Source organism: Vidua chalybeata, chromosome 9 (assembly GCF_026979565.1).
Source record: "Vidua chalybeata isolate OUT-0048 chromosome 9, bVidCha1 merged haplotype, whole genome shotgun sequence".
Lineage (NCBI taxonomy): Eukaryota > Metazoa > Chordata > Aves > Passeriformes > Viduidae > Vidua > Vidua chalybeata.
The window spans coordinates 2,716,019-2,729,708 of NC_071538.1; the positions used below are offsets into that span (position 1 = coordinate 2,716,019).

The following is a 13,690-nucleotide window of genomic DNA, read 5'->3' on the forward strand; positions in this document are numbered from 1 at the left end:
CCTTGGTGAGCTGAAAGCTCCAGCCCTCCTGATGGATCCCAGAGCTCCTGACCTCCTGGTAGCCCCAAAAGCTCCTCATCACCTTCCAGGGGCAGAACCTGCGTGAGAAACACCAGGGACAGCAAAGCTCCAAGGAGACAATTCCACCTGAGCTCCTGGGGAGCATCTGGTCTGCATTTTCGGCACGGCAGAGGAACCAGTGGCTGGAGATAAAGGGTGGCATCCCCAGGGCCTCCTCCACCTTGGGAGAGAGGGGATGGATAGGTAACTTCTCCAGAAGTACATCAGGATGGGGAAGAGGGTGACCTTGGCGTTGTGGTAAATGGCCTGGGTCAGCGGCCCCTTGGAAGATGAACACCAGATTGAATCCCTGTCTTTCTCAGAGATGTTGACCTGGGCACAGAAGAGACCAAAGCACTTTGCAGCACTCCTGATGGGGCCAGGTTTCTCTCCCTGACCCCACCTCAGCAGTCTCTAAGCAGGGACCCAAATTCCATCCTGGCTGCTTGCCCCAGGCACAAGAGCAGGATCCCACCTGGATTTCTGGGGGAAGCATTGTGCCCTCCAAAGGGGAGATGGCAGAGCTACTGGGAGGAGATGGGGTGGGTGCAGTGGGAGGGGATGATGGTGACACTGGCATCTGAGGAGTGAAAGGATTGGACTGGTGGTGTGCAGGACGAACCTGGCACTCCAGGCCTAGTGTTCCTCCAGCAGCAGGTAATGCTGGAGAATCATCCCCATCTATCCCATCCTTATTCACGTGCTTGTTCTCAATTTATCAGGGCTGCTGGGGGGTTGCTTCCCCCCCCCTCTCAGCCCATGTGGGACCCCAAAGCCCCCCAGCTGATCCAGACCCGAGCCTGTTCCTCTTTCCCCACCACTGTTCCCAGCTGTGCTGCAATGGCCTTGAGCAATGAGCAGCCTTCCTGGGCAGTCCTGGGGTCTCACCCGCAGCTTGGGGTGATGTCAGAGTTCAGGAAAAGCTTGCTGATGATGTCAAGTTTCCTTTAGAGAAAGGCAGTGTGCTTTTCTGACCACATATTGCGGGGTACTGCAGTTTCCTCGCAGTCAGCCAACTTGGAAAACCTGCAAAGGCACGTGGGGTCTTGCTCTGAAACAAGTGCTGCTTAACTGCTAGGCTAGACAGTCCTGTTCTTGCTTAATTTGGTGTGGGAAATGGATTTGTAGAAAATTTTTAAAACCTTTGGCCTTGCAAAAAAGACAAAGTGATTTAGAGAAATAGAACTATGAAAGATGCATTGTAGTAGGTCCCACAAGGGGTAATTTTAGATGATTGGCTTTAAGGCATTTACAGCATGGTGTGGCAAAAGCTGATAGGCCAAGAAACACTTATAATGTATTGTAATTAGGAAATAATTGGCTTCTGATTGTGATGGTGTGAATTTTAACATCTGTATTATATCACCCTTCACTTGAGACTGAAAATGGAATAAAAGTTTTTAAAACACCTCTCAGTTGTCCCATCTCTGGGTCAGAAAAGGGCTTAATCCGACAATTTGGTATTTGCTTGGCCAGGAAAAGCAGTCCTCAAAGTGTGGAAGAGTGACACAGGAGGTATGAAAAGCCACCTCCCTCTTCTTCCACCCTTGTGGTCACAGGGTTCACCTGGGGCAGGTGATGTTCCCCCTTTTTGGGAAAGAGGAGGACTGAAAGATGGGGATTTGCCTGTTGTGGGGGTGTTGGCTGCATGGTTGGTACCTGTCGACCATGGATTGGTCTTACAGGTTTGATGGGAATGTGGACAAAGTCAAGGGAGAAATGCTACCACAACTGGCACATCCAGAATGGTGTATCCAAATGCTGAATTGCTTGGGACTACCAAAACAAAAGGATTTCAAACAGGAACCCTGAGCCAGGGGATGACTGCAGGCTGAAATGGGGGCTTTGGATTGGAGGTCTCCATCAGAGATGGGTTCAGGCCAGAGCCGAGGTAGGCTGGTGCCAAGGCCAAGTTGGGTGAAGCTCTGAGCAACCTTGTCCAGAGGGGCACGTCCCTGCCCAAAGCAGGAAGTTGGAATGAGATAACCTTTAAGGTCCCTTCCAACCCAAACCATTCTTGGATTCTGTAGAGATACCCGAGCACCTGGTGGAAGAACTTACTTGTCCATCTTGAGGTAGAAGTGGAGGTCGTCGACGAGGAAGTTGACGATGATGAGCTGTTTGTCCAAAATGTGGCATTTGATCAGTGTCACCGTCTGCGGCTGGCCTTTGCCCTTGCCCTTGTGGGAATGGGGGCTCTTGGCAGGGCTTTTGCTCTTCTCCTTGACAGGCAAGTCTGAGGCAGGGGAAGAGATGCTGTGTGCTCCTGCCCAGCATTGGGTTTGCTCCTTCACCTCACCTGGGCTTCCCTTAGCTGCATGCAATTTGCTGGGGGCCTTTCTACCTCTGTGAACGACACCTTCCCTCTAGCTTGGTGATCTCCTCCTTCCCTCCTCCTCTTTGCACCCACAGAGTGTTTATGTTCACTGTTTGCTGCCAGTCTGTCTAGCTGTTGGCCCTGACACAGCCCACAAGCAGATAATGAGTGAGGATGAAAGGGAAAAAATCTGTTTCCCCCATATACAAAATTCTCTTGATCTAAAAAGGGTTTCTGTGTGTTTAGTGGATTACTTTTCTAACTGCTTTTCCTGCTTCCTCTCAGACCTGTGCGTAAACTTTCTGTTCGGTTGCCCAGAAAACAATTTCCTTTTGCTTGTTTTTCTGGCCTGTCTCACCTTAGCTCCATTTAGTGTTTCCTGTTTTGGGCGGTTGTTTTTTTGGTTTTTTTTTTCCTTTTGAAGCAGGGATGCAAACTTGCATATACAACATTGTTTGAGAGAGATGCAACAGTATAACGGGCCACTAAGTCATGGTGGTGAGAGGTAAGGGACAGGTTTTCTCCATTTTCTTCTCTACCTAAAGCCAGGGGTGTCCTGGGGAGGGAGGAGCAGGGGTGGCAGGACACTGAACATACTTTCCCTCTCGTTTCTTGGACCTGACGGAGAAACGCCTCGAATTCTGCACGGCGTGTGTGATTCTCTGTCTCCCTCTGGAACTTGCAGTAGCTCCTGACAAGCTCCCGGATGGCATCCCAGGCCAATCCCTGTGGAGACACAGCACAGGTGGCATCAGCCAGGGAGCTGCAGCACTGGGGCTGAGCCCTCCTCTTTGGAGCCACCACTGTGAGCTGGAGCAGCCTTGGCAGTGGGATTTGTGACCCAGCCATCATCTCTGCTTTCCAACATTTCTCAGTTTCCCTGGTGGCCACGGGGGATGGTGTGAATCGCTCGGCCAGTCCTGAGCCTGCAGGAGGGAGCCTTTCCCTGCTGCCTTTCTGCAGCTCTCCAAGTCTGACACCCTCACCCCATTTATGTGACACCCCTTGTCTCACAGCACCTCCTCTCTTCCTTGCCTGGCAAACACCCTCAGCCTGGCAGCATGGAGGGTCCTTCCTTACCATCCTCTGTGTCCTGAGGTCCTCTGTCCCTTCCTGCACAAGCTGACGACGCCTAGACTTGGACTTTTTGCTCCAGGGCAACAAATCCTCCTGCTGCAGCTGTTCCTTCTGCTTCTGCTTCTTCTTTTGTTTCTGCTTCTGTGTCTGTTTCTGCTTCTTCTTCTTCTGATAGTAGTCTTCCTCATCCTCCTCCTCCTCAAACCTGGCAGATGGGAGAGCAGAGAGAGCATCAAGGCCAGCCAGAGGCATGAGGAGGGCACTGGTTTGATGGAAGGGGGGGGAAGGTGGGGAGTAGCTGATAAGGGATAGCCCCAGGGTTGGGGTCCCACTGGATTTCTGTTCCTGGAGGAGGTTGGACAATGGCAGAGGGCACTAGGTACCCTCCCTTGGACTCTCTTCTTGCATGTGGTAGCCTTGGGAGTGTCTGTCCTGCTTATCTGCAGTGTTTCCTCCTCCAGTCCAGCAGCCTGCGGGCCCAGAAGCGATTTGGTAGGTTTGGGGTGAGGGTCTGGATGGAATATCAATGCTGATGGGTCACAGAAAAATGCATTTTTAGCAGTTGCTGTCTGACCCCTTGGGGTGGGATGGATGTTGGGCAGGGTGCATTTGCATAATTGGGCTGAAGAAATCAGCTCAGCCCAGGTGCTCAGCATCATTTTTCCATTTGCTTTATATCCCAGTGTGAAGCTGCAAGGACTTGTGGCTGGAGTATTCCCAGGAGGTGAGACGTGAGTCCAGAGATTTAAGTATGTCTACAGTGTGATTTTAAGTGATTTTTCTGGGAATCTAAGCACTGCTCAGGTGGCATTCCAGGGGTTGATTGAGGATGAAGTGCACGAGATTTGCACAAGGTGTGAAGAGTAAATTTGAACTGGGGGTGGGGAGTGTTAATTTTTCTCCTTTCCCTGGTAATTCTGCAGTTTAGACCCACAGGCCACCCTACATCTGAGAGGGCCAAATGAGCAAATAGGGAGCAGTGGCGCTACAGGGGAGCTCTGGGAAAACCTGAAAGAGTGGAAGGAGCAAAGCTGTGTGCTGCCAGGTGCCAGACCTGCGTTTTCTAGCTGCCTTCTTCCTTGCAGCAGCAGCAGCTTTCTCTCGAGCAATCCTCTCAGATGCAACAGCTGTGGGGACAGAAACAGGGCTGGCCTCTCCCTCAGGTGACAGCCAGAGCCTGCAGACAGCTGGACCCTGGAGCCTCCACGTGGTGTCTCTGTGGTGACTCTGGCCCAGGAGACACTGTGGGAGCTCTTCACTACTGGGATATTGGGACACACAAGACAGATGATGGACTTTGGACCTGCTTAGCATAAGAGATTTGGTAACAGGATGCCTTGGCAAGAGCAAACAGAACTTTGAGGATTAAATCAAGATTGCAAAGAAGGTTCAATCAGACGGGTTTACTGGAAAAAGAAAATTACATCAGACTTCTGCAAGCAAGAGATGTTTAAAATGTGTAAGTTTGTTTATGGGATGATTAACCCAATCACTGTAGTAAAACATTACTAGCCTTCCTAAAATGGTATATAAGCTTCTGTAGTCCACAATAAAATTGGATTCTTTGACCACCTCACAGTCTCCCCATCTCTCTCATCATCACTGATACTTCACCTCTCATGGTTTGACCTTCTCAGCATCTGCTTCAGAGAAATCCCCCACTGCCACCCTCCCTGGCTGCATTAATGCCCCAGAGCACAGCCTGTGGTGGGTGGATAGGCCTTTCCTTCTGGATAAGATCCCCAAGGGTGATGGGTCTGGGAGCCCACCTGGCCTCTTGCCTGCCCAGCCTGGACTCACCGAGTGCTGCACTCATGAGCTGCAGAAGCTCCTCTTCCTTGCTTGGGCTGCCCGCAGCCAGCTCATCTGCTATCATCCTCTGGAATTCTGCATCAGAGAGAGGAGAGGGGACAGACCCCATGTCCATTACCTCTGGTTACAACAGCCTTTCAGCACTGGCTCTGAGGGCTGGGTTTTGGCACCTTCCCTGTCCCCTTGTGTGTCCTGCTCCATGATCTACCCCTGACACTGCATTTCTTGGGTCAAACTGAGGGCCCACAAGTGACTGCTGTCACCCTCAGTGCAGAAAATTGGTGTCATTCCCAAAAGATTGCATGACAGAACAAAGCTGAGGGCCACAGCACCAGCATGGCCAGTCCCAACATCCTCAGAAGGCCAAAATGTGGAGCTGGGAGGCAGGAACCACTGCTGGCTTTGGGCTTCAGCCACTTTGCTGCACCCTTCATTTGATCTGGTGATCCAGGCCAGTGCAGGGCTGTGGCATTTGGTGTGCCTGGTACTGGCAGGAGGAAATTTGGCCCTCGTCTAAAATCCTTCTGGACAGTTTTGACTGATTTTGACAGGAAAGAAAAGCTGCCAAAGCTTTCATTACAAATGAAGGCTCCCACACCCACTGTACCAACCCACCCCATGATGTCCATCACCTGTTTAGGGCTACCACCAGAGCATAAAACTGGCTTCAGCCAATGTGAGCCCCACCAGGAATGGAGAGCCCCTCTTACCAGCGTTGCCCAGGAGCAGCTCCAGCTCTGCCTGGATGGAGCCCCCTTTCTGCAGGTCCCAAGCAGCAAGCAATTGCCAGTGCTTGGAGGAGACCCCCTCCAAGCTCCTCGTGCCATGCAAGGCCTGGCTCAGCTGCAGGGACTGGTTCATCCTCTGGGACAGATGGAAAGATCCCCCTCTGCCAGCAGCATGGCCTGGCACCTCGGCCATGGGGACATCCATGCCTGGAGCCTGTGGTGAGAACAGGGCAGGGTGATGGCACATAGCACCTTCCCCATCTCCAGCACTGCGCCCATCATGCCTCAGGTTTGAGCTTTTCTATTTTTCACATTCTGGGCTGCTTTAGTGTGTGGCTCTGGGCTTCACATGAGGGGATGGTGAGCTCTCTGCACAGAGCAGGGAGACAAAACAATTCCTTCTCCAGATGGGGACCAAGGACAAATGATCCAAATCTCAGGCCCAAGAACATAAACAACAGTGGACTGAAGAGAGAAAAACAAGAAAAATGGGACTTCATAACCTAAAGCTGTAATTGGACAATGAACTCCAATATGTAAATGGAGCAGAACTTTTAAAATGTCAGACCCTGTGACTGGTCGTGCATTTTTTGGCCATTTTGGGTTGTGCTGCCCAAGGTGGATCTATTTGAGGCCTCTTAATAAATCCCTACTTTATTCTTTAACTCAGTCTAGTCTCTGTTCTAGGTCAGCCTTCACAAGGCATCACCCACATGTTTTACTGTGCCTCAGACTACAAACCTGCCTGGTTTAGGCCTCTGCTTGAACTTTAAGCAGTCTGGAAGGAATCTGTGAGGGCACAAAGCTCAGCTCAAGCTGGCTGGGATGTACAGGCAGCCAGAGGTAGGCCAGACACGGCCTTGCAGCTTTCCTGAAGGGCTCAGCATCCCCTCAGGAGGGCTGGAAACAACCCTGAAGGTGTCCCCAGCAGCCTGGCAGCCTCGTGTGCTGTTTTGTTGGCTGTTGTCACCAGGGCTGGCTCCAGCTGGTGCCCTGGGAGTGCCTCCCTCATTCCCCCCAAAAACCCTGCTGCAGGTTTTGCCTGTCCCCACAGACAGACAGACAGACAGTTTGCACAGCTCGCCAAGCAGCAGGGGTAGAGTGGCTGGTTTCTGGCTGGGAGCTGAGAGCAGGCACCAAAAATAACCCTGCTAAGCCGCCAGCAGCTCCCCTGACCCCGGAGAAGGAGCGCCGGGAGAAGTTTGGCTCAGGGGATGGTGCCCACAGAGAGCACGGCCCCGATGACCTGCTGAAGTGCTAATTGCACTCCCAGACCAGCTCTGGCCTCTGAGGGGAGATTGCCCTGACAAGAGGTGCTTAAAAACCTGGGCGGCTAATTAACTTCCCACTAAGAGCAGTTAATGAGTCAGGGTCAGGAGCTGCCAGCTGACTTTTCCAAAATGCTCAGCTCTCCCTGGCTGAGGCTCTGGGAGCCAGGTCTTTCAGGATACCAAGCCCTGACAGCCTCTCTTTAACATTTCCAGGATCAGCTGCTGGTTTTGCATTTCGTTTTGGGAAAACAGTTGGTTTGAAGAACACCTTCTGCAGTGAGAAGAATTGCCTGCAGAGGTTGTGCAGGTACCAGTGCAGGTGGGATGCTCAGGGGGTTCTGCCTGCAAGGAGGTTTCTGGGTGTAATGCTGGAATTTGGGAGGTTTTATGGGATTTCTGATGCCAGGAGGAATAATGGTCTGAGAAGAGAGCTTGTGTGACTCTGATTTCTTATCTCATCCTTTTTGGTGGAAAAAAATATGTGGAAAACTTGAGGGTGGTTGAGTCACAGGCTAAAAGGCTACACAGCCTCTTCCCCCCTGTGCTGGCCAGGCGCTGGTGCTGGGGCAGGGTCATCCCATGTGTGACATTCACATGAGTCACATTAAGAGCAGTAATAATTACACGTTAATAGTGTGGGCAAGGAAAAAAAGGGGAGATAAATTCCCAGAAGTGCTGGGCTCACCCGTGCCTACCCTAAAAGCCTGCAATTATGTTTCTCCCAGCTTTTAGGCAGGGTCACAGCTTGTCTCAGGGGAGCTCTTGCAGGTCGTGGCTGCAGTGCTGCCAGCTGAATGGGATGCTGTGCTGGAAGAGTTAAGGGTCATTGCTCCAGGCAGCTGGAGCAGGGTAGGATCAGCTGTGTCACCCTCTGGCAGCACTGGCTGGGGATATCATGGGATGCCAGACCACTGCAGCTAGTGCTGGGCTTCTCCTCTCCAACTTTTCACATCCCCACTGGAGCCTACACACCCCCCCCCAGGATGCCCTTGTGCATTCCCCTTACCATAAACTGGAGGAACGTCCTGTCATCAGAGGCCAGAAATTCCTCATGGAGGCCACAGAGCACCTGGGGAGGAGCAAAGGGGGATGGTCCTCAGGCAGGGTCACAGTGCCAGTGCCACGGGTGGCTCTCAACTTGCTGACGTGCCCAGGACACACCTGCACGTCCGGCTTGGTCCATTGGGCTGCCCAGAAGGGCTGGCACTCTAAATGGGTTTTTCTGGGGTTGTGCTGGAACTAGTGATGGGTGCAAAATGATGGCCACTGCCCTGTCATCCCCAGCCCCTGGAATGTGCACCTAGCCAGGGTCACCAGAGAGGTTCAGTGACTGCTCTGCTGCCCAGCAAACCAGCGAGGATGCTCCTCTCCACTGGCTTGGTCCAGCAAGGTGACTGCAAGTTGTTCCCTTCTCCTCTTCAATTTCCAAATGCTTCACTTCTTAAACATCCCCACAGCCCTCACACCACCTCAGGGCTGCCAATGCCAGCTGTACCTCCCAGCCTGACCTCTGCCAGCACCCCTGTGTACCTTGCAAATCTCCTTCTGGGCTCTGAATATTCAGGGGGAGAATTCTCCACATATCAGATGGTTCCACAAACTCACGAGAGTCCTGTTCTCCAAGGGAAGCTTCTCAATGTTGCTGTCCTCCAGGTAGGTCTTGCAGATCTTTTTCCCAATCAAATGGTGCAGGAAGAAGCTGTTTTCTCTGTTGGAGTCCAGTGCCATGGGCAAAAACTCCTCCAGGTCATGCCACAGGTCCAGGAGATGAGTCTCCATGGGTCGGTTCTGGTGCTGTAGGAAATCTCTGAAGGGTCTTCCTGCACAGGCCTCGGCACTCAGGACCCAGGGAAGGAAATCCAAGGTCTTGACTGTTTTTTTCAGGGATGGCAGCCGGGCAAGGGATGCAGAGAGGATTTTCTCCTTACAGAGGTTTTCTAGATCCTGCTCTGCACTGGACTGAGGTCTTCTAGGAAATGTTGCTCCTCCTCTGCCTCCAAAGGCAGGATGCTGTGACTGCTGGGGAATTGATCCCAAAACATCCTTGTCCAGACACCAGTCCTCCCTGCTCCCAGCTGGCCCTGGCTGCTTCTCTGCTTTCACCCCAAAAGTGGCCATTTTCAATTCTTGGGTGTCTCTCCCCTCCTTGGCCAGAGCCCAGACCTCTGCTTTGGCCTTCTGGCTGCAGTAGGGCCCTGAGACGCCCTGGCTCCTTTTGATGTGCATGGTGGGGAGGGGCTCTGACAGGCCCGGGGGCTCCTGCCAGCTGGCCTGCGACAAACGTTCCCGATATTCCTGGAGCAAAGGCCAGCACGATTCCTCTTCCTCCATTCCCATCTTGCAGTGCACAAAGAATTTAGGGAGCAAGTAACTCTGAATCCTAAAAAGGACCTTTTCCTGCATCTTGCTTAGGATCTCCCTCCTGCTGCTGATGGACTGGATGTGCCTGGCTTTCGGAAAAGATCCTGAGATGGATGCAGGGAATTACAACGGGGAGATGGCTCCATGCAGGCTGTTCCCCAGGCAGGGGATGGCATCCAATCCCCCTGGGAGCAGCCAGGAAAGACCCCCCTCTCTGGCAGGGCAGTGCTCATCCCCAGCTCCTGTGTCTCTTACCAAGGACAGCGGCGCAGAAGGTGACGACGCTGGAGCCTTCACGCAGGTGAGTGGCTCTCAGCCTGTGCACCAGGGACAAGAACAGCTCCCTCTGACTCCCATCTGACTAGTCCAAACCCAGGAGCCTTTCAGTGATCATCCAGAAGTCGATCAGTTCTTCCCCTACAGATCAGACAAGGGATGGTGTAGGAATGGAGCGAACAAATTACCCTTTGTCTCCTTGAAAAGGAAAAAAGCCCAGAAGTTTCCTCAATTTGCTTAAAAGACACCTTATAAGACTTTGAGGACTTCACCTCAAACTTAAGGACAGCTAATTGGACAGAAGCCAAAAAGTCCCACCTAAGCAATTCACTAGAAAAAGAAGAGAACAAAATAAGTAATCGCTTTTGTGCAGTGTTTTAGCAGGAGCAAGAACCTCTTGCCTTGGCTCAGTTTTTCTCTGCAAAGAGCTTTGTTATTGTGCCTTTATTTAAAACTTTTCTGTTAAAAACACTGTCACAGAAGCCATCCTGCTACTTTATGCCGTCTGAGGTAGTTGAACTATCTCAGGTGTGGTACTTTTCTCTGAGAGCTTATGAGACCTGGCTCGAAGAGATAAGTATCACCATGGGAGTTGGGAGGGGCCCCTGAAAGCCCCAAGGGTGGATGAAGCAGAAGGAAACATCACCTGGATGAACCGAGGGAACAGAGCAGAGAAAAGCCATGGCTGTGCATCTCCCTCCCAGCTCTGCTGCTGGCTCACCTTCCAAAGCTTTCTCTGGGATCTTACCCATGCCCCCAGCTCTGTGCCAGCATCCTGCCAGGCAGGTGGCCCGTGGCTGGCTGGGAGGGGGGTGTGGAGCATCCTGTGCCCACCTGGCGTTCCTTGGACGAAGGCACAGAGGTGCTGCATGTCCTGGCTCCCACTGATGCACCTCTCCAGCAGCCACTGGTCAGCACTCTGCCAGTTCAGGAGCTCTGCTGTGGGATACAGAGCACAAATGGCATCCGGGGTTGCCTGCCAGATCCCAAGGAAACTCTCCAGCTCCCACCCTGAAAGAGGCTGCTGTAGGGAGACCAGCAAATCACCCTGAACTGGGAGTTTCACACAGGCTGTGGATGCACACGGGGTGTTTGCAAGGTGTTTGCAAGGATAACTTGCTCCTGTCAGGGACAGTTTGTTCAGCTCTTGTGCCTCTCTTCCTTGCAAATGCCCATCTTTTCTTGCCTGAGTTTGGGGCTCGACCTCAACTTCCTCCAGCTTTGAGTTTCAACCCGACTGGAGAAGCAGCAGCAATATACTCAGGAAAAGCCGTGGTGAATTGCTTATTTTAATGAAATGAGAATCTGTATTCCTGCTGCCACAGCTTTCTTTCCAGTGGCAAGTCACACACAGGCTGAGGAAGTACCTAGCTGGACTGAGAAGGCTCATTTGAGGGGCAAAGTGAGCACAATCCAGAGTTGCTGCCAGTAAGAGTGACCACAGCCTGTTTTCCCAGGGCATCCCTGCCCAGCAGCAATCCCAAAACATCTGCACCTCGGATTCCCATGCCCCAGGACCTCTCGGTAAACCCTGCTAGGCGGGTACTTAGCGAGCCTGCATTAACAGCGTGGTGGAGTAAATCCCTGCACATCCCATCGGGACCTGCTGCATCCCTAAAAATGGTATGTGCAACGCCTTCTTAACCCTTAGCAGAGGCACGACCCACTGGGCAGGCACCAGGCAGCGACAGCCCCGCAGAGAGAGGAAGCCCAGGCGCAGAGGAGAAGCCGCTCCGATTTCCTCCGTGCCGCGATGACTCACCTGCTTCCCCCGAGCGAATGAAACCCAGGAGCTTCTGGCAGAGGACGAGGTGGAGGCACAGGCTGGATTTGCAGAAGTGAGGCAGCCGGTGCTTTTCCAGCCAAGCCAGTAAAGCCGCGGGGCTGGCATCCTGCGTTGCCCGAGGAGAGGATTAGCTGTGAGCAAGGAGCCGGCTCCTGCCTGCCCATTAGGGTGAGTAACAGGTCCCTGCTATAGGGGAAGGAGGTGAGGAAGGCGCCCTGTTGCTTTATGGCGATGACGGTGGTGAGGCACAAGGGGGATACTCAAGTTACAGCCGCTGCTTGCGTCCCCAAAACGAACGTGGCAGCCCCGGCGCTGCGCGGCTGCCTGCAGGGCTTCCTTCCCCTGCCTCTCCTCGCCCGCCTTCCCAGAGCCCAGGCATGGCAGCTCCCCGGGGGCTTCCAGAGGAGCGGGGGGTTCCTTTTTGCTTTGGGATCTGAGCGCTGCAAGCGGCTGTGGGGATCGGGGACGCGTGGGGAGGGAGGGCTGAGCCAACTGGGTGACCAACTGGGCTTTGCTCCTGTTGCATTCAGGAGGAATCCAGGACAAGGGGCTGATGTTTGTGTCCTTCTGTAGCCACACATGCTCTCCTTCGCTCCAGCTCTCGGTGTTTATAGATAGACCCCATAAACAGCAGCAGGACTTTAAATGGATTGCGCTCCGCCCAGGGCTTAAAAGCGAAATGACGCCCGGCGTTGAAATGATCGCCCAGCTGCACGAACAGGAGAGCCAGGGAGGGGCCTTGGCAGTGACAAGTCGGCTCCTTCCCTCCCCTGCCCTGTGCCCTTCCTCCCTCTTCCTCCCACTCCTCCCTTCTAGCAAGGGGCATGTTCTCACCAGGTGGCTTGGCAGCTCTGGCCACAGGCACCACCGGCCCCTGCCACTGATGTAAAGGGGTGTCTGCCCAAAAACCTGGATCCAAACAGAAAGGGAGAGCTGAAAGAGATGGAGGGTGGCAGAGGAGCCCAGAGCCCAGCTGTTCTGCTTAGTTCCCACTACACAGAAGGGCATCGAATTCCCTTTTAGACCTCTATCTCCAAGTTGAGATCCTCAGGTTTCCCTCATTTTCCAGCCTGAATGTGGTGTACTCCCAGTTTTCCTGCAGCCTCTAATGCCACAGAAAGTTCACCTGAGGAGAGCTCTGAAAGGCTCCAGGTTTTATGGTGCTGAGTGGACTTAGGGGAAGGTTCAGGAAGATGTTGAAAAAGTCAACAAAAACATCATCTTGCAGCAGCAGCCCCATGTCCGTGGAGGCTAGGGATGCTACAGGGGCAGAAGAGAAAGTTACCTGGGCTTTGTGCTGCCAGCTGTGAGCCAAAGGAGAAGTTCTGGGGGGGAAGCAGCTTTAGGGGATGTGTGGTACAAGCTTGTCCTGTGCTCATGCAGGAGGATTTGGAGCTGGGACAGTCTGAAATGTGTTTTGGGATGGGTGCCACAGGCTGTTTGGAAAGCACCAGGTTCAGGAGCATGCAGGAGCTGGGAAACTTGAATGGCAGCCTCCCAAGCAGCAAAGGTACGTGGTTCACAGAGGCTGGGCACAAATGTGGTGGCATCCATAGGGCAGGAGAAGGGAGGTGCTGTGGCTGCAGGGCACCAGCTCGGCTCCTCTGCATTACCCAGACACCAGCCATAACACAGCTTATCCACCCAGGACTCAGTGCAAGTGTCAGTGCCCAACACCTCCCACCACCCTGCAAAATTTTATTTATGTCTGAAAGATGTGGATGCAAGAAGGTGGGCTGGCATCAGCCTGCCGGTGAGTGGATGCCCCTGGAAATGCCCTCTTCCACCAAGGCACAGTTGTGTTACAGGGAGGACCTATATTTCAAAGCTTAATACTGTTTTTTTCCTCCCTTTTTCCACCTTTTGGGGTGTGTTTAGAGGGGCTGAAGCCCCCAGCAAAGGGTAACTCACCAGCAGGCATCATGATGGTGCAGTGTTCCTGTGCTGTGTTCCAAAGTGCCACCCTGATTGTGACACGCTTGTTGGGGTGACTCCTGGGGGG

At 53.0% G+C, this 13,690-nt stretch overlaps 1 protein-coding gene across 1 annotated transcript; it reads right to left on the reverse strand.

Annotated features, from left to right (window-relative positions):
- Nucleotides 1-78: 78 nt before the first annotated feature.
- RGSL1 (regulator of G protein signaling like 1) lies at nt 79-13,154 on the reverse strand. The gene is given in 18 exon segments (XM_053950473.1): nt 79-98; nt 270-393; nt 536-587; nt 949-1,086; nt 2,122-2,369; nt 2,975-3,103; nt 3,458-3,659; nt 4,509-4,581; nt 5,255-5,341; nt 5,977-6,208; nt 8,272-8,334; nt 8,796-9,730; nt 9,882-10,043; nt 10,737-10,841; nt 11,665-11,794; nt 12,523-12,598; nt 12,867-13,013; nt 13,126-13,154. Coding segments are annotated over 18 exon segments (2,952 nt in total).
- Nucleotides 13,155-13,690: the final 536 nt, after the last annotated feature.